The sequence below is a fragment of the Stenella coeruleoalba genome (genome assembly GCF_951394435.1).
Source record: "Stenella coeruleoalba genome assembly, chromosome: 2".
In the NCBI taxonomy this organism is placed as follows: domain Eukaryota; kingdom Metazoa; phylum Chordata; class Mammalia; order Artiodactyla; family Delphinidae; genus Stenella; species Stenella coeruleoalba.
In genome coordinates this window covers 174,474,951-174,500,053 of record NC_137147.1, presented here as the reverse complement: position 1 = coordinate 174,500,053, position 25,103 = coordinate 174,474,951, and the positions used below count along the sequence as shown (strand labels likewise).

Here is a 25,103-nt window from a genome sequence, read left to right as displayed (position 1 = left end):
TTTTTCTTAAATGGAGCCACCAAAATTCTGTAGGTTTCAGGCTCCACAAAGTCGTTTCTGCCTCTGCCAGGTCACCGTTAAGGTTCACCGTAAACCTCTCTCTGTCCTGGGTCCTTAAAAAGTTTCCATCAATACAATGGGCCAAGTAATCATTGTTTCTGAGGCTTAGAGGTTTACAGTGAAGACCGTGGACAGTGCTGTAGTAAAGAGAACGCCATACAAAATCCAAGACCCCTGCCTCGAATTCCAGCCACTTCCTATCGCCTGCAGAATGATGAAGGGCAGGGCCAGAGTCAGCCCTGTGACTGTCCCCTAGACATCCCTATCCCCCATTAAAGCCCAGAGTCTCAGATCTGAGCCTGGATTTAATCTGTCCACTGTCCTCCTCATCCAGCCACAGATGAGCCCGCCTCTTCCTTCAGCCTCAGTGAGCGGTGCATCCCTGCCGTGGTTTCATGTCCCCTTGGAAATCTACATTCGTTCTGAATGTGGCATGTTATACCCAGGAGAATAGATTCTTCCAGCTCAGGGGTTCCCTGCCCTCCAAGTGCATCGGAACCCCTTGGAGGGTTCGTTCAAACGCAGATAGCTGGGCTCCGGCCCCGGAGTATCTGATCTGTAGGTCTGGGGTGAGCCTGGGAATTAGCATTTCTAGCAAGTTCTGACAAGCTCTCCGGTGATGTTGATGCTGGTCTGGGGACCACACTTTGAGAGCCACTGTTCTCGCGAGGAACCTCGGTCTCCCCACTTTTACACCTGTGTCCTGGTCCATCTGCTCGGGCCCTTTGTCTCTGGCAGCCGCCAAGGGTACAAACGTAATAGCAGGTAGAGCGGAGGTGGTGAACAGGAGCCCCAAAGCGTCTAACATGGAGCTGACATCATTCAACCATCAGAAATGAGATCCAGGGACTTCCCTGGCGGCCCAGTGGTTAAGACTCTGCGCTTCCACTGCAGGGAGTGCGGGTTCAATCCCTGGTGCAGCAACTGGGATCCCCAGTTTTTTTGGCAGCACGGCCAAAAAAAAAGAAATTGAGATACCGAGATCCAGGCATCTTCAAGACTGGATAGCTATTCCTCTCTGTTACCGCCAACAGCTTGACATTAATAATCAATCCCGTGGGCTAGGAGATGAATCAAAAGAAAACTTTCCTGCTGAATCCACTCCCACACCTGATATAAGCATCTTTATCTCAGGATATTAGAGCAGTTTTTTCATGTCTGATAACTTAGTGACGAGGACCCCGGGCAAAGCTGTTTGGGCATCGATGCAGGTAGCCGAGGCCCCCTGCCTGCCCCACTTCTGCGGTGGCCCCATCCTTAGGACCGAGACCCTCAGCCTTTTGCCTGCCCCCCTTCTGCTGCTCAGCTAAGCAAGAGGAAAGCTGGGCAGACGGGGAAGGAGGTGGAGAGGTGTGAGCTGTGACCAGGCCAGGGAGCATTTTGAACTCAGCCCAGCCCTGCAAGTTAGATGCTGAAGAATGGTCCTTAACTGCTGAGGCTCCGTGGGGAGGTCTCCCCCCTCTGGCTTAGGAAAGGCCACGGGTCAGTGGAAGGGGAGACCTTGCACAGGAAGTGTTCCATCAGTCAACTCGGGGAACTTCTAGGACCTGTCGATCTGGCCATCACTGCCACCAGGTCTGTGATTGCTGCCCCTCTGACTTTTCATGTGCAGGAGAAGATGCCTTCACCTGAGGCCTCGCAGTCCCACCTGGACGGGACGGTTTCCCATCCCCCACCAGACGGAAATCTAGGCTAGCCTCCCACCCATGCTTTTCATCCTTTAGTGCGTCCTGCCTGAGTGCGTGTGGAGAAGGCCTCTTAGTGATGGGCTCCCACAGAAGGAGAGGGCGTCGCTCTTTCGGGATGGCCTTGGTTTAAGCACTCTTTTTATGACACTTTCCAGACCCTGTGGTCTACCTCTCACTCAGGAAATAGGATACAAATAACCTAGTATCTTATTGGATCAATTATTGTCTCTCCTTCACCTACTTCCTCGTGCTAAGAAAAACTGGTGTCTGATAAATAGTCCTGGAAAGCATTTTGAGAAACTGATCATCACTTGAGAGTTCTTTTTGCTACCTCTAGCCCTGTGCCTATCACTCAGTAGGTGTTCAATACACGATCTTTTAAATTTTTTACATGATTTCCCCATGACTCATTTATTTACTGACTGGAAATTTGTACCTTTTGACTCGCTTTACCTATTCCACCCACCCTCACCCCTTGTCTCTGACACCCGCCAGTCTGTTCTTTTTATCCATGAGCTCAGGGTTTTTTGGTTTTAGTTCGTTTGTTTTTAGAGTTTATGTATCAGTGAGATCAAATGGTATTTGTCTTTCTCTGATATACTTCACTTAGCATAATGCCCTTGGGGTCCATTTACATCGCAAATGGCAAGATTTCATTCTTTTTGTTACGGCTGAATAATATTCCGTTGTGTGTGTGTCATAGTTACAATTTCTTTATGCATTCATCCACTGGTGGACACTTAGATTGTGTCCATGTCATGGCTATTGTGAATAATGCTGCTGTGACCATGAGGGTGCAGATATCTTTTCCAGCTACTGTTTCATTTCTTCAGATAAATACCCAGAAGTGAAATTGCTGGGTCATATGGTAGCTCTATTATTAGTTTTTTGAGGAACCTCCAGACTGTTTGACATAGTGACTGCACCAACTCGCATTCCCACCAACAGGGTATGAGGGTTCCCTTTTTTCCACATCCTCGCCAACAGTTGTTATGTTCTTTTTGATGATGGCCATTCTAACAGATGTGAGGTGATTTCCCATTGTGGCTTTGATTTGCACTTCCCTGATGATTAATGATGTTGGGTATCTTTTCATGTACCTGTTGGCCATTTGTATGTCTTCTCGGGAAAATGTTCACATCCTCTGCCCGTTTTTTAATTGGATTTATTTTTTGTTGTTGAGTTGTATAAGTTCTTTATATTTTTTGGATATTGGTCCTTTATCAGATGTATGGTTTGCGAATATCTTCTCCCATTCAGTAGGTTGCCTTTTCTTTTTGTTGATGGTTTCCTTTGTTGTGCAGAAGCTTTTTAGTTTGCTGTAGTCCCACTTGCTTATTTTTACTTTTGGTGCCCTACTTGTGGTGTCAGATTTTAAAAAATCATCACCACGACTGATGTCAGTGATACACGATTGTTAAAATTAAATTTTGAAGGATACTAGTAAGAATCCTGCATGTGCTGCATTTTAAGAACCTTCTACATTCCCAGAGTGTGTGCTATCTCGGTCCTTGCCAAGATCGCTCATAAACCTGCCACTAACATTTTCCCTCAAATTGTACTGTATGGCTTTTGTCATGATAGTTTCAGACCTTCAAAGGTTAATCTTGTCAGATCAGGCCCCTCCTGCAAATGCCGTCCTTCCTCATTATCTTTCCTTTATCCTTCCACCCTTGTCTGTACCCAGATTGTGCCGTAACTGAGCCGTGTAACCACACTGTGATATTGCTACCGTATAAACATTTTTTCTAGCTCCCGAACTTTGCTAGGGGCTATGCGTAGCATTTTAAAAGTTACAGCTTCTCTCCTCAAAGAGTTTGTGTACTATTTATTGTTGTAAAACAGAGATAAAATATTTCCAACTCTTAGTAACTTTGAAGGTGATTTTCCTATTTAAAAAGGGTACATCATTACGAAATAGTGGACTTCAGTCATTTTAAAGCTATCTGAGGTCTCAGATGCTAAAGAAATGAAGAAATGTTATTGATATCATTAAAGAAGTCAGAAGTCCACTCTTATTATTGACCTGAGCCAGGGGCTAACATCTCAGAAAGAAAAGGTCTGCAGAGTTGAAATGATTTACTAAGGCTCGGGGCCAAGACCCTCTGAGTTCTTCGGCGGTAACACCCGGGGCTGTCCCGTGGGAGACCTGTAGTCCTACTAGAGACCCTTAGAGGTGCTGAGCCTTCTAAGCTGTGTCAGATTAAAAGGGATCAAGCCCTCACCTCCCAAAATTGCACTGCATGAGATTCAGACCCTAGGAAGGTTATGGAACCTGCGTCCCAAATCCATTCGTGAAGGGGCTCCGGCGGGCAGGCTTTGAAAGGAGGTGAGGACCCTTGTCCCAGAGCATCCCCTGGAGGAAGGGACGTTGAGGCAGCTCAGGGCGCAGCCCCCGTTCCAGGCTGGCAGAGCCCCACCCCCACCCCCATCTTGGTCTCCTCACAGCTCTGCACCTCTGGGTAACCAGCCAGCCTGTTGCCTGACCACTGCGGGGTGGGAGAGGCGGGGTGGTGACAAGCAGGGGACGTTGTAGTCACTGTGCCCTAGGAGAGCCTCCAGATTTTCCAGGGTTCAGATAGAGTTTGAGAGGACAACTGTGAATTCAAAACATTTGGTGATGGTGATGTTTTCAGAATTCAGAAAAAGCATCCGAAATCCTTTTTGTGGGAACTTTAAAGGGTTTATTCCTCTCTTCCTTACCCCCATTTCTTGAAATCTCAGAAACAGATAGGAAAGGGAAAAAACTGGAATGACAAAAGAAAAAACCAAACAACTGCATGCTGAACACGCATGGCCTTTCCATAGCTCCTCTGAAAGCGAGAAAAAGTGTAGGATTGTCCCAGCATTGCTTCTGGAATTTGCCATCCCAGAACAGTTCTGGTTTCAGTAGGAGGGTAGGGGCTCAGGGAGATGTGCTTTTGCTCTCAGCCGATTGAAAGAAAAACGGCACAGACTTGCTTAGAAGACACCCTGTGTTACGCAGGCCCATGTGGGTTGTGCGTTAACTGCCCCCAAACGAAAAAATGTTACTGCACATCCTTTCTTAGAGGAATAGAACAATGAGACTGACGCTGGCTTTTTGAGTGGAAATACAGGGCCAGAAGCCACCCGCTGTCTCCAGAAACAAAATGGCATGTCGTGCCTATAAATAGGAATTGGGCTGTGGGATTAATGATACGGCAGTTGAGTCATCTTCATTGTCAAGAGCAGGATTGCAAAGAATGTGGTGATGGATATTTGGTTAAAAAAAAATGAAATATAACAAAACCTGCAGTCTGCTGGGATCCCCCAGCTCTGCCTGACCCTTTCCGCTCTGGAGAAAAACATGTTGTACTGAGTGTAGGGCCTGCTCTGCCTGGGACCCATCCATGTCCATGACTCAACTCTTCACACGTTGGCCCTCTCTGAATGCCAGCACTTCCTGCCATTGTTGGGCAGTTTATTAATAACTAACATAATAACGAGGGTGCCAGCTGTTTGCCGTCTCCCCTTCCAGAGAACTGATCTGATAGGGGTCTGCCAGCTTCATGGTCAGGGCTGTATTCAGCTTAAAATACACGGCCTGAAGTTGGTATCAATCCCATGATGTTTGGGGGCTTTTTTCTTCTTCTTTTCATCTTCATCCTTTTTTTTCTTTTTTTTTAAATATAGATTTTATTCCTACAGTTCAAATTTATTTCCTTTATGTTTTGCAGTTACTTTATGTCAATGTTTTTTTAACTGGGGTATAGTTGCTTTACAATGTTGTATTAGTTTCTACTGTACAGCAAAGTGGAGTTCCCTGTGCTATGCAGCAGGTTCTCATTAGTTACCTGTTTTATACATATTAGCGTATACACGTCGATCCCAATCTCCCAATTCATCCCACCACCCCCACCACCACTTTCCCCCCTTGGTGTCCATACGTTTGTTCTCTACATCTGTGTCTCCACTTCTGCCCTGCAAACCGGTTCATCTGTACCATTTTTCTAGATCCCACATATATGCGTTAATAGACGATATTTGTTTTTCTCTTTCTGACTTACTTCACTCTATGACAGTCTCTGGATCCATCCACGTCTCTACAAATGACCCAATTCCGTTCCTTTTTATGGCTGAGTGAGATTCCATTGTATATGTGTACCACATCTTCTTCATCCATTCCTCTGTCAATGGAACTTGGTCAGTATTTTGCGGCCCAGCATGTGTGATCTTAGTTCCCCAAGCAGGGATCGAACCCACGCCCCCTGCATTAGAGGCATGGAGTCTTAACCACTGGACCGCCAGGGGAGTGCCGTTTTCATCCTTTCTTTTTGGCTCTCCTTCTACCTCTTCCCTCTGTTTCTCTCCAGCCTTTTAAAGGTTCCTTTATCCACTGCCTGTCTCTTCTTAAGTCTAATGATGCCCAGCATTCCAGGGACCTTTAGTGTTGGTCCCAGGCTCAGTGCCCTGCAGATGGGCTTAGCCAGCAGCGCTGCCAGAGGGCTCGCCTTCTGCCAGGGTGTGTTTATACGGGACTGTGTAACTGGTGAGCGCTGCGAAATCTCTTTCTGTGGAATGGATGTTTCTGGCCGTGGCTTGAGCAGGACAGGCCTGAGTCAAAATTGTGAGAAGACAGCACGGTTGTCCCTTTCTGCTCTCTCACTGGGGGTAAAAAAAAAAACCTAATAAACCATTTATACTGATATAGTTACACCCTCCCGTGTAAAGGAATATTTGCCTGCTAAAGAAAACCAGGGCAGAATGATAATCTGTAACCTAAGTGAACGACTTTGATGGAATTTTAAGAACTGAAAAAGAAATATCACCATCCCCTCCCATAGCTTTTGCTCTCTTCCCATTTATGGAGACCAGCCTTCTCAATATTACAGTCGAATCACAGAATCTTGGAGCCAGAAGGATAAGCCCCCTTATTTCACAATATAAGGAATGGAAACCCTATAAATTAACTCATAACAGTAGTTTCAACTACGTAGTTTACCAGATGCTGCTAATTTTTTAAGTCATTGGTTCACTTCTCTCCCTCCCTCCCTCTCCCCCAACCCCGAACATTTCTCTCTTTAATTATCTTTGTACCCTTCACCCTTTGGTGAAAGCGCCACTGAGCACTTTTCTTTTTTTTTCTGAGTCCCAGAGACTCTTCGCTGCCACCACATGGTGTTTATTTTCAAATTGCTCCCATTTCACTGCTCTTATACATGCACTGTTTTATTTTTAAAATACCCGACCCTAATGAAAAGTTCTCCAGGCGTGCACTTTTCATGTGAAAAAATCACATTTCATTCCCTGAGATGCTCTCCAGAGATCACACACAGTTATCCTGAAATCTGCCAGGTGGCTTTATTTCCCGTGTTCTCTTAGGACATCTTTTCTGTAAGGAATTCATAATTGAGGATTTGTAAGGCAAATAAATATCTCTTCATCATAAAGGGTTCAGACCTTTTCCTTGTATTTATTCCTGGGGTGTCTGCCAAAACTTTTCCTTACAGCTTTTGTAGATCTGCTGGGAATATGCCTACTTTCTTTTTTTTTTTTTTCATAAAAGTCTAAACAGACAGATTGTCATTTCCTTCCCTTACTTTTAGGACAACAGATTTCTTTCTTCTTTGGGGTACTGTTTGTTTCAAATTTCCCCTGCTTTCAGAGAGGAAAGAACCCCTTCTGTCTCCTGAGATCAGCGGGGCTGGTCATCAGAATTCCATCTGTGTAAAAACAGATGAGCCCCGGTTCCCGACAATATTCTGTTTAAGAGGATGCGTTCTCATATCCGGTGCAGGGTAGCCCAGAGTCTTTTGAAAGATTGGAGCACATTCTCCGTCTCAGCCCGATGAGGACATCCTTCCCCATGTCTGCCGGCTGGGAGGGGAGCTGCTGTTTGTGTGGGCCGGCCCTCCCCACGCATCCTGTCCCAGGGCACCAGCTGCCCACCCGGGGACACCTGGAGTTCCCTAGCTGGAGCACGAGAAAGTCCGAGAGGCGGTTTCTCCAGAGGTGGCAGGAATATCTCCGTCCAACAACATCCCTAGCATCCGGGAGTTCACTCGGGAGATTTCCAAAGACCCCCTGAAAGTGCCTTTCTGATCTTCAGTGCATCAGACACTCCAGGCTGTGTTTGGATTGGAATTGTCTTCTTTGGGGTCAGACCTTTTTCTCCTCCTCTCAGCCAGCTGATGAGTGACCTATTTCTATAAAGGATGTGGATTGAAAAATGATCATCAGATAGCCAAAAGCAAAAGACATGTTCAAGCAGGGCTCATTCAGAGAGATGTTGACTGAGCAGTATGCAGGATGAAAAGCTTTCCAGAGAGCTCATCTGATGCTGACCCTCCCGGCACTGGACCACAGGGCGACTCAGCCTCAGATCTCATCAGCCCCGCAGGTTCATTGCCTAATTGGCCTGGGATGCGGCAGCTGCCGCCTCTGCCCGTCAAGTGCGCGGCTCACGTCCTCCTTCCTCCCACTGGACAGCTTTTCACGGCCGGACGCGAGGCTCTCTGAGGGCTGGACCCACGTCCAGTTCCCTGTCTCCCCCGCCCCACCTTGCACACAGAAGGTGCTTCAGAGACTTCTCTGGCTTCCTTGGCGCATTTGAAGGACCTGTGGGCCCCTCCTTTCTGCCTACGTGTTCCTCCGCGCGGTCCCGCAGAAAGGGTCTAGGCTGGAGAGGCAGGTAGGCTGGCACACGAACCGTGTTGATTACAGCCAGACCCAGTTCCTGCCCTCATGGTGCTTCCATTCTAGGGAAGCAGCAGACCAAAGCGCCAAGTTGGAATCCCAGCTGTGCCTCCTAACATCCCAATGACCTCTTCTATGAAAATGGGGACAGTGTTTCCATGAGGATGAAATGAAGTAGAACGTGTGGGAAGCTCCTATCGGGAGTTCTGTAAAAATCCCCTCCCTTCCCTTCTCCCGAGTTCCCTGCCTGTGCACCTTCCCCCAGCCTTCCAGCCTCTTGCCTGTTCACTGTTCTTCCTCTTTTACATCATGAGGCTCCCCAGAATTGGGGTGCCAGCTCCTAACAAAGGCCAGGGGACACTCCTGAATACAAACAACCACAAATACTCATGTAGTGCCTATTACGTGCTGTTCTAAGCATCTTGCAAGCCAGTGCAAATCAATTTCATTTGATTCTCCCAACTTTTGAAGAAGTCCTGCTTTTTAAATTTGTTTATTTATTTGTTTATTTTTGGCTGTGTTGGGTCTTCGTTGCTGCGCGTGGGCTTTCTCTAGGTGCGGCGAGCGGGGGCTACTCTTCGTTGCGGTGCGCAGGCTTCTCCTTGCGGTGGCTTCTTTTGTTGCGGAGCACGGGCTCTAGGCGCGCAGGCTTCAGTAGTTGCAGCCCGTGGGCTCAGTAGTTGTGGCTCACGGGCTTAGTTGCTCCGCAGCATGTGGGATCTTCCCGGACCAGGGCTCGAACCCGTGTCCCCTGCATTGGCAGGTGGATTCTTAACCACTGAACCACCAGGGAAGCCCAGAAGTCCTGTTTTCATTCCCATATGAGAAGGAAGATAACAGATTTAGAGCGGTCATGTGACATTGCCGAGTCCTCACAGCTAGTATGGCACAGAGCTGGACACAAGCCCTGACTTGTTAGCTCTAAACTACTAGGTGGTAGACTTCTGTCTCCGGAAGCTGCCAGACCAGTTGACATTTCCCGAGGTGTATTCACGTCACTCTTTCCTACAAACTTGGTGCTACTTGAAAGTTTGACCACCACCAACAACAAAGTGTTTACTCGCTACTTAGATCTTTCAGAAGCATTCAGATCACTCCTGTTTTTCCTTGGGTTCGTGCACCAGTTGATTATGCTTGGACAGTCCTTTCTGACTAGCGCTTGGCTACTGCTCTGTCACTCTCTACGTTTTGAAATCTCACTCTTCTGGCTCCGGTAGAGAGCATCCATCCGTCTAGTACTTCATTAATCCCGAACAAAACTCAGATTAAACTCTTACTTAGTATTCAGGTTTACAGATAATTTGCTTTGGCCTGTTGATAAGATCAGAGGTCAGAGGTCAGTCCTTTAGGTGCCGGTCGATAATTAGACATTTCCTTTTGATTTGAAGCAAACTATAGCCATAGCTGGGAGAAGGACCAGAGTTGGAGGGATGCTTGTCTGTTCTGGAGGTGGAGATGGGAAAGAAAAGAGGAGAAAGATGGTGCCGTATGTAAGGGTCCTTTTGTAAAAATTGCAAAAATGGCTACTAGAGGTGAGAGGGAACTGCCTCAGTAAGCTGTTTATTTCAGTACTAGATTCTTCGAGTTTGGAGGAATCTTGGGGGTTAGTTAATTGGTCATTTTCTAGTTGGGGACATCATGGCTCTGAGAGGTCAACAACCCGAGATCTGAAACTAACACTAACTAACAGCTGACGTGTTGGAAATCCAGGTGTCTTTTATCCTTCACTGCTCCTCTAAAAGATAGCGGATTTCCATCTTGTTAATTTCTAAGGGGCTAAACGTATAACCTTGGAGTGGGGTTGCCTGTGAAAAGGCACGTGTGTGTTCACGTAACCGGAAATGGACAAATCATCGTAACTGAGAGCTTCTATACCATTCATCAAGTGTAGGTGCTGACTGGAAATTATTTCTGTGTCTAGAATCATTTTAGATGTGCTCACAAACCTTTAGTTTGCAAGACTCTCGTTGCCCTGCGCCCCTAAGGCTCTTCTGACGGCGTTTCTCCCTGGATTCATTCTGTTCTGTCACTTGAGAGGATGAAGAGTGACTCTCTGCCTCTCTGGCTGGCCTTCCTTTTAGATGTCACGCGTGCCATTCAGGGGACGTCTAGAGGGTGAGAACATCAGCATCTCGGAGCACCTGGGGCTCCTCCTTCTGATGCTCTTGAGTTTCCGTCAGTGCTTTGTGCTGTTGGTGTTGTCATCTTGTCCCTGGGCACTCAGCTGCCGCCCCCCAGGGTTGCCACGTTGGCCTGGTTGCAGGTAACACCCCGACGGCTTCAGATCCGACAAGCTCCAAGAGAGAGCAGCTCTAAGAACTCAGCACGCTTGCCCAGACGGTGCATTTCCTTTACAGAAACAGAGGCACCAGGAACCTCTTTTTCAAATGCATTGTGACCAGAACCCCACGGCAGAGCTGCCCTAGCTTGAGGGTGGAGTGGGGGGCCCAGAACCTGCCGAACCCCTCGACTCCGTCCCAGCCTCATCCACAGGCGCACCAAAGGCATAAATGCAAACCCAGGAGCTCAAGAAACGAAATTTGAAAACAGTGCCTAGACCTCTGTCGCTCCTTCTAAAGATGAGCTTTGGAGCCCGAGTGGCAGCTGCGTTGCACAGAGCTTCTCTTCTTTGGCAAATGGGCCCTTGGGTAATGGCGAGGAAGTCATTTCAGTCATTTCTCTCTTTCTAATTCTAGCCGGTATGTCCCCGTGTGGGTGTGCGCACTCATCCAGTTAAGTCTACCCTAGATACGGGGGGTTTACCTGTCCCAGGCACAAGCTAAATGCCGAATGTGCGTGATCTCATTAGTCTTTACAGCACATGCCGCGGAGCGGCTGGGCCCGTGAGCCATGGCCGCTGAGCCTGCGCGTCCGGAGCCTGTGCTCCGCAACGGGAGAGGCCACGACAGTGAGAGGCCCGCGTACCGCAAAGGAATAAAGGTGTGAAGCAGAGCCAGCCAGCATTAGTGGTGCCAGATACGGAGAAGGCCTCTTGAGCCGTCACTCTGTCTTATATATGGGTTTGGTATTTAGGCTAATTATTATAAGTAATCATAATTTAGGGAGTGCTAATGAGCTCAAGACCAAAGCCTAACTAATCCATAACTAGAGATCAGATCATCCAAAAATTCTGGGCTTTACCACCCAGAGTTTAATGTTGTGATTTTTGCCATTCTGGAATAGAGTTCATTCTTAGATTTGACTTCATAAATCACCATCTCCTATTGAGAGGTTAGGCAGGGGTGAGAAGGAAAACAATGAATTTTTCATTTGTGCTAGAAATCCTTTCATCTTCTTGGACCCAAGTTTCCCCAGGTCTGTTTTTCAAATCTAAAGTCTGACTTCCTTCCAGTATTATTTTACCTTCTTATTAATCCTTTAGATGATGGAATAATAGAGCGTAGCTCGTTAAATTTTCCTGCGTCTTCACCTGTGACTGTGACTCAGGGAACAAGATTAAGATTCAGAATGATTTAGCTGTGTTACCTTAGATGAATGTGGACTGGAGATAGTTCAGGACTAATAAGCTCAGGGTAATTGACATGGGGGTAGATAACCTGAAGCATTTCAAAAAGGGGAGCCTGCAATAATGTCCAACCACGTGTCACGTGAGTATGACACCATGTGGATTTAGTATGAGAACCATGAGGTAATGGAGGCTTCGTGAGGGTCAAGCTCTCGTTTGAGTTTGCTGTTGAATTTGGAAACACGTGAATGAAGCAGGACGAAATCCAGAAAAGCGCTACAAAAATGATTAAAAGTTTGGAAGGTCGACTCTATAAAGAAACAACCTACAGGTACTAGATTTCTTTACGGAGATGAGATACAACTTAATTATAGCATCCACCCATACGATTGACAACATTTATTCGTTTATTCAAGCTAATATTTATTAGCTACTGTGGAGGCATAAAGATGGTACATTCCCACAGTGATGGAGATCCTCTATTTCAAGCTAGAACTAGTCAAAATGTATTGTACGTAAACACTGAGAATTCTTGAAGATTAGGGTTATAAGAACTTAGGTGCCTGGTAATTGAGGGACTATGGGGATTCCTGCTCAGAGCCTAAATAAGAGTCAGATCTTATATTGATGGGGATGATTTGTTGTATTTTTTTTATATTATTTATTTCACTGCACCAGGTCTTAGTTGCGGCATGCGGGAACTCTGTTGCCACCTGGGGGATCTTTGTTGCAGCACGCGGGCTCTTTAGTTGCGGCATGCGGGCTCTTTAGTCGTGGCATGCGGGATCTAGTTCCCTGACCAGGGATCGAACCCCGGCCCCCTACGTTGGGAAGGTGGAGTCTTAACCACTGGAGCACCAGGGAAGTCCCCATCACAGAGTTTTTGATACCAAAGCATAGAAGTCCTTTCTAGTCTTGTGATTCTGAGACGCCTTCTTTAACCACTGGAAGAAACAGAACAGTCGACTCTGGGAATTCTGACTGGATCATTGTCAAATCTGTCATTCATTCCCTGAATTGTGCCGAAATGTCTCCTAAGGAAATACCGTTCCTACCCCTCCCTCCAACAAATCCCGCTAGAATTTTTACTGGTATTGCAATGATTCTCTGATTTAGTTCCTGAAGAATTGACATCATGACAACGTCTGGCTTCCAATCCATGACCAGACTACCTCTCTGTCTTGCTTGAGGTCTTTCGTTTTTCTCAGCCGAGCATTATACTTTCCATTGTAGAGATCTTGTCCATCTTCCATTAGATGAATACCTAAGTATTCGCTGTCGTTTGATGCTGTTGCAGATGGCGTGATGTGAGCCCTTGAAGGCACACCCAATAACGCCCATCCATTTCTAAGACTCCCGCTCTCCACGGACACGAGAAGCAAGCACTAGTCGGCTTTTCCTTTCTCAGGGAGCCAAGGCGCCTTGTCTAGCCATCCAGGTAGAAAAGGCATCATAGCTTCACTGCAGGAAACCTATTTCAGAATGTAAACATTGCAGCCCAGAAATGATTCTCTGGTCTACCCTAAATCTCTCCAGTTGGCATTTCAGCATATTTTCCTTTTGTTTGGTTTACGGTTTGCCTTCCACAAAGGTTTCCTATCTAGCAGTCTGCTATTTGAATCATCAAGCGGATAGTTCTGTGCTGCATATAAAAATATGTGTAACTTTTATTAGGAGGGAATGTGCTCATGGTACAGTCTCGAGTTCAAAACCTACAATACAAATTTAATGTTATTTTTAAAATATATGTGCTTAGGCAAAAGGGCTAAAAGAAAATGCAAGACAGTGGTTATCTCTGGGTGACTAGCTTATGGGTTCTTTTCATACATGTCTACATTTTCAAAATTTTTATGACAAACGTGCGTTATCTTTGTACTAAGCAAAAATAAGCGTTTTTAAATAGAAAAGATTAAAACTTTGTATTAAAATGGCTGGCTTAAACTTGACTTTCCCCTTCATGGTATAAAAAGTCTATTAAAATTTGCTAGTGAAATTAAAATGGGTGTGTGACATATCTTAAGCTAATCAAAGAGGCGTGTAAATTTCCCCGCCTGTCCTTCTGACCAGCTGTAAATTACCCAAGTGCTGAGAATCCGCTCCTCACGCTTGGAGCTCGGAGCACCTGTTTTATTTCACACTCTCTTGATTCCTGGGGTAAATCCCACAGTCACAGCGTGGGCTCCGGTTCAGTTCCTTTGTGGTCCAGATGTGCGTCCCCTCGTCAGCTGGCCTAGTAACCCCACTGTTAATTGACAGGTTCTCAGGAATCAGATAGCTCGCAGTCGGCCAAGAAAGACATGCTGGCAGCCTTGAAATCCAGGCAGGAAGCTCTGGAGGAGACGCTTCGCCAGCGGCTGGAAGAGCTGAAGAGACTCTGCCTCCGAGAAGCCGTAAGCATCACTGGTTCGTCCTGTGGGACTCTGTGTTGTCTGTGCCCTCGTCTGTCTTCACGTATTTACAAAAGGCAAGGGTAGGCGTCATAAAGGGCATAAGAGGGGAGCCAGCCCTCTTCTCTTGACGACCCCCAGCCCCCGGGATAAGCCCCGTCAGAAGCGGGAGTCTTGGACCATAATGAAAACACTCTGACGGCAGTGAAAGTGGGTCCTGGCAGAATCCCAAAAGGGACCCCCCTAGGGGCCAAATGACAAGTAGTAATAACAGTCATAATAACAATTGTAAACAGCAACATCTGCATGGTGCCCCATAGTTTATAAAGCATTTCCTCATATGATAGTTCCCACGCTGGATGGAATGCTTTGCCAGCTTCCTAAGCTCTTGTGCCCGAGTTTATCCTTGTGGTGGCTTTTGTTTCTCTTGAGTGTATTTCAGATTTATCTCTGGAAATCATAGTGAGGAGTACCTTTGGGGATCAACAAGGAAATCAGGATTTCACTTGATATAAAATCCCCTTCAAAACTCATGATCTGCTGAATCTTTCACATTTTTTTTTGGTAGATGATGCATTTTTTCCTTTAGCTGTTGTTTGTTTGTTTGTTTTGTTTTTACAGTAGGTCCTTCTTGCTTTTCTGTTTAAATATAGCAGTGTGTGTATTTCAATCCAAACTTCCAATCTGTCCCCCCCACCTTTCCCCCCGGTAACCATAAGTCCATTCTCTAAGTCTGTGTGTCTGTTTCTGTTTTGTAAATAAGTTCATTTGTATTATTTTTTTTAGATTCCTCATATAAGCAATATATGATATTTGTCTTTCTCTGCCTGACTTATTTCACTCAGTATGACAATCTCCAGGTCCATCCATGTTGCTGCAAATGGCATTATTTCATTCTTTTTAATGGCTGAGTGATAGTCCATTGTATATATGTGCCCCATCTTCTTTATCCGTTCATCTGTTGGTGGGCATTTAGGTTGCTTCCATGTCCTGGCTATTGTAAATAATGCTGCAGTGAACATTGGGGTGCATGTATACTTTTGAACCAAGTTTTTCTCCAGATATATGCCCAGGAGTGGGATTGCTAGATTGTATGGTAATTCTATTTTTATTTTTTTAAGGAGCCTTAGTACTGTTCTCCATAGTAACTGTACCAATTTACATTCCCACCAACAGTAGGAATTACATGCTTCACACCCTCTCCAGCATTTATTGTTTGTAGATTTTTTGATGATGGCCATCCTGACTGGTGTGAGGTGATATCTCATTGTGGGGTTTTTTTTTAATATTTATTTATTTATTTATTTTTGGCTGTGTTGGGTCTTCATTGCTGCTTGAGGGCTTTCTCTAGTTGCAGCGAGCGGGGGTTACTCTTCGTTGCGGTGCTCGTGCTTCTCATTGCGGTGGTTTCTTTTGTTGCGGAGCACAGGCTCTAGGCGCGTGGGCTTCAGTAGTTGTGGCGTGTGGGCCCAGTAGTTGTGGCTCATGGGCCCTAGAGCTCACAGGCGTCAGTAGTTGTGGCTCACGGGCCCTAGAGCTCACAGGCTTCAGTAGTTGTGGCTCACGGGCCCTAGAGCTCACAGGCTTCAGTAGTTGTGGCTCACGGGCCCTAGAGCTCACAGGCTTCAGTAGTTGTGGCTCACGGGCCCTAGAGCTCACAGGCTTCAGTAGCTGTGGTGCACGGGCTTAGTTGCTCCGCGGCACGTGGGATTGTCCCAGACCAGGGATCGAACCCGTGTCCCCTGTGTTGGCAGGCAGATTCTTAACCACTGCACCACCAGGGAAGTCCCTCTCGTAGTTCTGATTTGCATTTCTGTCTGCGGTGTTGAGTGTCTTTTCATGTGCTTTTTGGACATCTGTATGTCTTCTTTGGAGAAATGTCTGTTTAGGTGTTCTGCCCATTTTTTGATTGGATCGTTTGTTTTTTGGATATTGGGCCACATGAGCTATTTGTAAATGAAATCCTAGCCTAGTCATCTAAAAAAATCCTTTAATTTTAGGCAAAGCAATGCTTCCTCAAGTGTATATATACACAAGGCTCATGTCTCATTGGGATTTAGAGACTGTGGCAGGTCACTGTCTCTATTTATTTGAGCATCTGTTTCCACCACCTTCTGCTTATTCCACAACTCCTTGTTATCATGTTTGAAGACTTGATTTTTTAATGCATCTCGCGTTATTGTGCGTATGTGTGCTTGCACACACACACCATGGGGTGGGAGCCCTCAGGAGAGAGAGTGTTCTGTATATAACATTACAAGGAGCTCTGTTGGTCAACAGTTCAGAAAGGGAAGCGGAAAGAGGTTCCCAAACTAAGTTGAAGAGCTCTACTCCCCTCCCCCCAGTCCTAATGCCTTGCCCCAGGAAGAATGAAACAAGGGGCCACAGAATGAGACCATATTACAGTTCAGTTTGGCTTAATTATGCTCTGGATTGATTCAAACCGGAGCCGCTCAAAGCAGACCCACATTAGCGCAAATCCTTTGCAAATCTTGGGGAAGCAGTTGTCCCGGCTGGGGGATGTGCTCTGAGATACTGTTAATATCAGCAGTCTTTTTGTAAAGAATACGCTGGAAGGAGAAAACATGAGAAAACATGGGTGTGGGTGCCTGCATTTAATAATTTGTCAAGCCTTGTTGTGTTTTTAATAAAGGCAGCATCCCTAAACAGCAGGGATTCAGCATCAGAAAACTGGCGAAACATGTCCGGGCAAGGTTAACACGTCTAGTGAAGGTCTCTGTGCCTCTCGTAAAAATAAAAGCAAAATAACGCAAACAAAGCTCCTGGACACAGAAAACAGAACTTGAGCAGCAGAAGAAACTTCACGAGAAGCCGGCCACATTCTCCTGACTCCTCTGAGGTTAGGGGACAGGAGAACTTCTGTCCTGACTCTGTCCTGCTCTTTCTGTGTCACACACACCCCCCTCAGCTAAGGGTATCCAGCAGTACTTTTTGTCCCCTGGGGTGTGGGGCAGCCAGAAGGAGGTGCTGTGGGAGCGTCTGGCAAAATATAACCAACATAAGAAGAGAAAGGGAACCAGGCCGAGCCCTCCCCAAGAGTGTGTTAAATTCCTCCTTCCCCAGGCGGCTCTCGTTACACATGATGTCAGATTAAATATGGAGAATCAAGGCCTGGACTCAAATACCTCCAAGCAGATGGTGGAAAATCAGTAGCTTCATTTTTGAAAAAGATACTTTGTTTTAAAACCACAGACTTTTTTCTTCTTCTTCTTCTTTAAAGTTTTATTTCATTATTCTAGGGAGGTCTGGTACTCTTGCTGGGACAATACAGATTCTCAATTTGCAGTAATTACTAATGCAGCTGTTCAGTATTTCTTTTACGTTGTAGTAGCTTAAATTCACAAACTTAGAGACAGCCTTTAAATTTTTCATAGATTTTAAAAAATTTTTATTTTATATTAGACTATAGTTGATTTGCAATGTTGTGTTAGAAAACCACAGGCTCTTTGGAGTTATAAATCAATGGCCATTTTAACAACTTTCCCCTCCTTTTTGTAAGCTTCAAAGTAAAAAAGAAAGTCCTAATAGTATAAAATCCTCAGTATGTTATTTATAGGCAGACTTTTAGGGAAGCAAATAAAATGTTGCAGAATAAACACACAACTACTTGGGAGACATTCGAACCGCGTTTAGAAAAAGAAGAGAAAAAACAGGGAAGAAAACTGCAGAGCATTTCATACTCAAAGAGTTGGCCACTGTGCTCTGAAATGCTTACAATGAGGAATAAAAAGTCCAAGAGGTCTTTTTCCAGTGGCCTGAACGCAGGAGGAAAGAGGCCCAGGATCGCAGCGAGTGGGTGTGCTGGTACATGCCGGGTGTACCCCCCCGACACACACATGCCCCAGTGTGTACAGACACACACGCCAATGTGTACACACAGCAGTGGCACAGGGAAGCCATGTCAGTCCTCCTGTTAGAAGGTCAGACTGCCCGTGGAATCTGATGATCAGGGCTTTCCTGCCCTTACGAGGCTGCCCGGCACAGAAGCTGCTTTCTGCATGGGCGATGGATGTTCCCGAGAAGAGCCTGCCTTGGGTCTTTGTGCAACATCTGTGTTGATTTGGGACTAGAGACCAGGGCTGAGCTCTGCCTGGAAGGGCCACCGGTCCCTTGGAGGCAGGCAGTGGGTCTCCCAGGGTTTTCTGGTCCCTGGAAGTGACTCCTTGCATTGGACGCCTGGGCTCTACCACGTGGATTAGCTGCTGACTCAGATTTTATCTCTATTGAGCCCAGATATAAGCTGCTCATATAAAGCCTAATTCTAACGCTGAATCATCCCACAGACCTTTCAGCAACTGCCCGGGACCATCGTCACCACGGTGGTCTGTCAACTAAATTCACTGCCGTTATACTCAGAACAGTTAGATTCCCAGAGCCCCAAACGCACATACAGCAGATTTTTAAGTGGCCTTGTCAGTAATATGGTTTATATTTTGTTTCGACTGAAACTCCTATTTGTACACATTTCATGTCTCTTCAACTCAGCCTGTTCCCTGAGCATCTGGCCAGAGTAGAATAATTATTACTCATTCTCAGTTTCTAGATTATATTATAAGGCCCTTTTCTGGAATTTGCCATATAGATACCACGCTTCCTAAGAAAACTCATTTGAAAGACCCATTTTAAACTCAGCTATTTGGTGCAGTGAGATAAGCACAGAGTTTGGAGCCGGAAAGACCAGAGATCTCGTGTTGCCTCTGCTCTTACTGGCTGTGTGGCCTCAACAGGTTCGTGGTAGACATGCCAGACACGTGTGAAATTAACAAGTGAATGAAATTTGGGTTTTTATGATGAAAATCAGTAGCGATTTTATTTACCCGACAGGAATTTACTTTGGGGAGAATCTTTTCCAAGTGCCTCTGTTCTGGAAAGGAAGGACTATATTCTCCTACGTTTTTGGAGAAATGAAATTGTATTGCGTAAGATTATGGTTTCAAATCTGTGCATTGAATCTGTGCTTTGAAGTGTGTGTGTATGTCCTAGAAGCCAGTCGTGTACCCCACTCTGACTCCTTGTCCCCTCGCGCTGTCACACTTCCGCAGGAGCTGACGGGAAAACTGCCCGTGGAGTATCCCCTGGATCCAGGAGAGGAACCACCCATTGTTCGAAGAAGAATCGGGACAGCCTTCAAACTGGACGAGCAGAAAATCCTGCCCAAAGGAGAGGTACGTGCTTCTCTCTGTGGCTGGGTTCTCTTACACCCGCCTCACTTTCCCGTTTGTGAGGGCGCCTCGGGATTCTATAAGGATGTTTCGGGGTTCTGTGAGGATGTTTCGGGATCCTATGAGGATGTTTCGGCATCCTACGAGGATGTTTCGGGGTTCTACGAGGATGTTTCGGGATTCTACGAGGATGTTTCGGGGTTCTACGAGGATGTTTCGGGATTCTGTGAGGATGTTTCGGGATTCTGTGAGGATGTTTCCGGGTTCTATGAGGATGTTTCGGGGTTCTACGAGGATGTTTCGGGGTTCTACAAGGATGTTTCAGGGTTCTACGAGGATGTTTCGAGATCCTACGAGGATGTTTCGGGGTTCTGTGAGGATGTTTCGGGATTCTGTGAGGATGTTTTGGGGTTCTGTGAGGATGTTTCGGGGTTCTACGAGGATGTTTTGGGGTTCTGTGAGGATGTTTCGGGATGCTATGAGGATGTTTCGGGGTCCTACGAGGATGTTTCGGGATTCTACAAGGATGTTTCGGGATCCTACGAGGATGTTTCGGGATCCTATGAGGATGTTTCGGGATCTTACGAGGATGTTTCGGGGTTCTACGAGGATGTTTCGGGGTTCTGTGAGGATGTTTCGGGATTCTGTGAGGATGTTTCGGGATTCTACGAGGATGTTTCGGGGTTCTACGAGGATGTTTCGGGATTCTACGAGGATGTTTCGGGGTTCTGTGAGGATGTTTCGGGGTTCTACGAGGATGTATCGGGGTTCTATGAGGATGTTTCCATTCTACCGGATGTCATTTCCTCTCTCCTCCTGAGTTGCTCTCCTTTTACCTTAAGTTCACTGCTTGGTCAGTATGCGGCTCCCATTGGTTGGATTGGCCACCTTGCGTTAATTTGTGAGCATTTTGATTTCTGTGGCGGCTGTGTGTCAACGTCGACAGGCCTGTCGCAAGCAGCAAAGTTAATGGGAGAAGAGTCCATAACACTCACGTGTTCTTCTCCCAGCTCTTTGTCACTGAGAGCCAAGCGTACTGTCTGATCTATGACAGAAAACGACCAAAGAAGAAAGAACACTGAGGGCACGCCAGCAGGTGCAGAGATGCCGCTGGCTGGGGAAAGACAGTCGGGCCTGGCCTCGGTGGTCCTAACCCCACCCGGCTGCTAACATCACTGCCCAAGCCTGAGCAAGATGCTGCGCCTTCCCAAAGCACCCCTCACTTTACCCTCTTTGGACTAAACCTCGGTGGGGGCTGGGACTGGAGAGTTCCGATCTGGGGGCAGGCGAGCCTTGGGTCTCCAGCTGGTTAATAAGTGATCCAGTCTCAAACCAAGAGAAATTCAAGGCCAGGCACACCTCAGGCCCTGGGGGCACGTCCAGGAAATGTCTTTCCAAATTTATTCCGAATACAGTTACTCATTACAATGCTATCGAGCAGAGGGCTGAAAAGGGCAGGAATCGAAGCCAGTGGAGACAGGAATTCAGTGCGTATTTAGTCTTTTTATAAAGTGAGAGGAACCGATGTTCTCACATGACACGTGCAGTGGGTGAGCATGCGGCTGAGTTGAGAGGGGAACACATGTGCCCTGGAGACAGCGGAAGGGGTGGCTCAGTCTCCTGAGATCTGTGATAGCAGGTCCCCATCCCCGGGTGCTGGGAGCACTGTTGGATGCGCCAGAATGCTTCACCCAGCTCTGGAGGCGCTTTTCTCCTCTTCTGTAAAATGAAGTTCGGATCCCTCATTTCTTTGGCTGTCGCTGGGATTAAGAGAGCCAGTGGACGGAAAATATTCAACTCGGCGCTGACACCTGCTGGACGCTCAGTAAACATGAGGAGGTGTTGGAGAAGGCGTGCTGGGCTGGGGCTGGGCCTGGGACTTTACCGGGGTCAGAACTGGGGTGCAGGCCGGTGGGACTTAGGAAACCATCTGGTGGAGTGTTTTTCAAACCCAGCTGTCATCCGAATTGCCTGGAAGCTTCCAGTCCTCTTGTGCTGGGCAGACACCTGCACTAAAGGATCCGGGGGAGAACCCCCATGTATGAGCGCCACCCGCCTGCACCCCGTGTTCTTCCCAAGGTCCCATCACACCTACTCGTGGTGCCTCCGCCTCCTTCACACTTTACAGTGAAAGATGACTTACGCTCCCTGAGAATCCCGCTGCATCCCTGTCTCCTCACCCGTCCCTGCAGACACCGCTGGGAAATGCCTGTTTCTCCTCGGGATGCCCTTGACGTCCTTGTTCACACGGCAGGCAGCCATCTGCGCAGCTGGGCTGCCAGCCTCGTCCTTGGCTCGGTTTAAGCAGCAAGCGTTTGTCCTGGGCTCCCACAGAACCCCGGGTCGGCGTCTTGGGCCAGGGCTGCCCTGACAGCCGCGAGCAGCTGCGAGCCTTTGTCCTTGGTGACTTGTGTGTCTCAAGGCCCCGGGCAGGAGTCCACCTCGCCACTCTTCTCCAGGGAAGAAACGCAGCGGGCATTTGCGGGAACTGGGGAGTTTATTAGACCCTTAATGTTAATAATGGTTCCTTTAATGCTCACCTCCCGCTCTCACCCCTAGGCCCCCTCCCTTCAGTGCTCAAGAGGAGGTGAAGTCCACCTCAGAGTTTTGTACCTGACGGAGGCACCCAGCCTGGCACGTGGGGCTGAGAGGCGAGGCTGTTGTGTCGGCCTGTAATTTGGAAGGTCTCTTGGCCCCAGCGAACTTGGTGATCTGCTCCTCCGCGGTTAAATCCGTTCCTTTTGGGCTTTAGCCAGACCGTGGATCCCCCCAGAGCAAGATGCGTGGTTGGGCTCCGCTGGCCTCGCTGGTCGGCGTTTGAAAAAGGCACCAGCTGAGCCGCAGAGAAGCCACCGCTAATACGCTGGCGCTGCTTTCATCCTTTGGGTCCACCAGGCATCTTCTGGCAGCCGCAGCTGCGGTTCTGCCGGGTCCAAAACTCCCTTTGAGGGAATGTTCATCTATGGGTTCCTTTCTGCCAAAGTGAGGGGTAGAGGAGGGAGGGAGGCACACAGGAGAGGAGGGAGTGCCTAAGAGTGGTCCAAGGAGCAGGGGACCCGGCTCCACCACCGGCCGTCCACACTTGGGGCGCGGCCGCTGGTCACCAGTGGGAGTTTTACGTAGAGGCAAGCGTGAGCAGACAGCCGGAGCTTGCGAAAAGAGCTTCCAGAGGACGCGTGAGTGAGTGCGGGCGAGGCCCCGCATGAAGGGCTGAAAATGCGAGAGGCAGGGCTTCCCTGGTGGCTCAGTGGTTGAGAGTCCGCCTGCCGATGCAGGGGACACGGGTTCATGCCCTGGTCCTGGGGGATCCCACGTGCCGCGGAGCGGCTGGGCCCGTGAGCCATGGCCGCTGAGCCTGCGCGTCCGGAGCCTGTTGCTCCGCAACGGGAGAGGCCACATCAGTGAGAGGCCCGCGTACCGCAAAAAAAAAAAAAAAAAAAAAAAATACGAAAGGCAGAGGGCGTGTGTGCAGGGGGGCAGCCATGGGAGCCCCCTGTTAGCAAACCCACAGCAAAGCGCGACAGAGGCCACTCTGAAAATAGCGCTGCCCCCTCTGCCCCAAATGGGAAGGAAACACCAACCCAGTGGGCTCTGGATCTCCAGGAAGGCTGAGTCTTTGAGAGCCTTGCTGGAGACCTTGGAAATGAACCCTAGTGACCCCCAGGCCTGCAACAAGGAAGCTCCCCGCTTCTCAGGGACGGTGCGTGTCTCCAGGATGGAACAGGGGCCGAGGGTCTCAAAAGTGGGCGTGTCCAGGGTCCAGGCTGCCGCGGACCGGAGGGGCGGGCCGCCGCGGGGCGGGGCCGGGTTGGCCTCCAGGGACGGAGGCTGCTGGCCTGGCGCGGGGCAGAAAGACGGGTGTCACCCCGCTCGGCATCCCCTTACGTGTGGTCTGCTTCTCACAGGAGGCCGAGCTGGAACGCCTGGAGCGGGAGTTTGCCATTCAGTCCCAGATTACGGAGGCTGCCCGCCGCCTGGCCAGTGACCCTAACGTCAGCAAAAAACTGAAGAAGCAGAGGAAGACCTCTTACCTGAATGCACTGAAGAAGTTGCAGGAGATTGAAAGCGCAATCAACGAGAACCGCGTCAAGTCTGGGAAGAAACCCACCCAGCGGGCCTCGCTGATCATCGAAGGTCAGTGCCAAGCCCACTCCCCACTGTGGGTGCCGCCCTCCCTCCACCGACCCTCAGAGGACTGGGTCTTCGTCCAAGGCATGAACCGAAAGCCCAGCCCCCTGAGCGACCTTGCAAGCTGCTTAACTACCCTGTGCCTTAATTTTTCCATCCATAAAATGAAACTAGAAAGAAGGGATGACACAAATCAAATGATCATTGTTCCTCTTGATGGCCTCTTGGGAGAACACTCCTCTCAACCCTCACCGGGAGCTGAGTCCGGGGCCAGCCCAGGCTCCCAGGTCCTCAGAGACCTGGTCACCCTACCCAGGTCTGGAAGGAAAGGTGGGTGGCTCAGGTACCCTGAGGCCAGCATCCCCGCAGCCCTCCTCTGTCTCCAGGGGCTCCTGTCCCAATGCTTAAGCTAGGGAGGACTGGACTGCCCCCCTCTGGTGGTCTAGAGCCCCAAACTCTGATCAGAAGGGTTTAGGAGTGGGTGGGGATTATATTCGGTGAACACGAGTAGGAAATACCCCAGAATTCACCACCAACCGTCAAGTCTCTCCAACTATTATCCTTTTTTTTGTTTGTAAGTCAGCAAATTCTTCTTCTTTTAATAGAAGTATAGTTGTGTTGTATCATGCTGTGTTAGGTTCAGGTGTACAGCAAAGTGATTCCCAAGAGAATAGATACGTGTATTCTTTTTCAGGTGCTTATAGGTTATAAGCTTATAGGTTATTACCGGATAATTTAATATAGTTCCCTGAATACAGCTTATTGTTTACCAAATTCTTTTAAATATATATCAAGTCTTCTTTCATAGTTTATACACATTTAAAATATTTTTGCTCCAGGAAGACAGAAAGTAGAAGAGAGGTTACCAGGGGGTGCTGGGAGAGGGGAACAGGGAGTTACTGCTTCATGGGGACGGAGTTTCAGTTTGGGAAGATGACAGAAGTTCTGGAGGTGGATGGAGGTGACGGCTGCACAACGATGTGAATGTACTTGATGCCACCGAGCTGTACAGTAAAAATGGCTAAAACGGTCAATTGTACATTATGTGTATTTTACCACCGTTACATATATTGATATATTTTGCTGCGACCTAAAAATGTGGGCATCCTGGGGGAGGGATGATTTACTGGTGACTCCAAGATGCTAGTCAAGGTCGTGTCTCCTAATTGTTCACAGTTCATCAAGCGATATGAATAATGCGAATTCCTAGTTAAAAGTGAGAGGGATCATAAAAAAAAATCCTTCTGCTCTAGGTAATTTGGAATAACTATCCTTCCCCACCTCGCCCCTTTGTCACTGGCCAAGACTTTGTCACTTTCCCTAACAGAGCTGCATTCAGCCAGCCCTCCTCTGTCTAATGCCTCTTGGGACCTCCTTCTGCCCCCTTGAAGGAACTTGGCGGGGGGGGGGGGGGGGGGGGCGGTGGTCCCAGCACTGTGGAAACATCAGCAAGGCTGACAGAGCCTGGGAAGGGCACCGGAGGGACGGAGGTCCTGCTGGTCGACCACAAAAGAGCGTGGTTTGCCGGCCATTC

At 48.0% G+C, this 25,103-nt stretch overlaps 1 protein-coding gene across 16 annotated transcripts in view; it reads left to right on the top strand.

The window, feature by feature from the left end:
• The window catches only part of FRMD4A (FERM domain containing 4A), a gene marked incomplete at its 3' end in the record, with an annotated part of 767,390 nt that overhangs the window by 720,891 nt on the left and 21,396 nt on the right, over positions 1-25,103 (top strand). For all 16 annotated transcript variants that reach the window (XM_079914365.1, XM_079914366.1, XM_079914358.1 and 13 more), the window contains 3 exons: positions 14,128-14,261; positions 19,322-19,444; positions 23,347-23,575. In XM_079914365.1, coding sequence (XP_079770491.1) covers positions 14,128-14,261; positions 19,322-19,444; positions 23,347-23,575 — 486 coding nt within the window. The remainder of the gene's footprint in view (positions 1-14,127; positions 14,262-19,321; positions 19,445-23,346; positions 23,576-25,103) is intronic.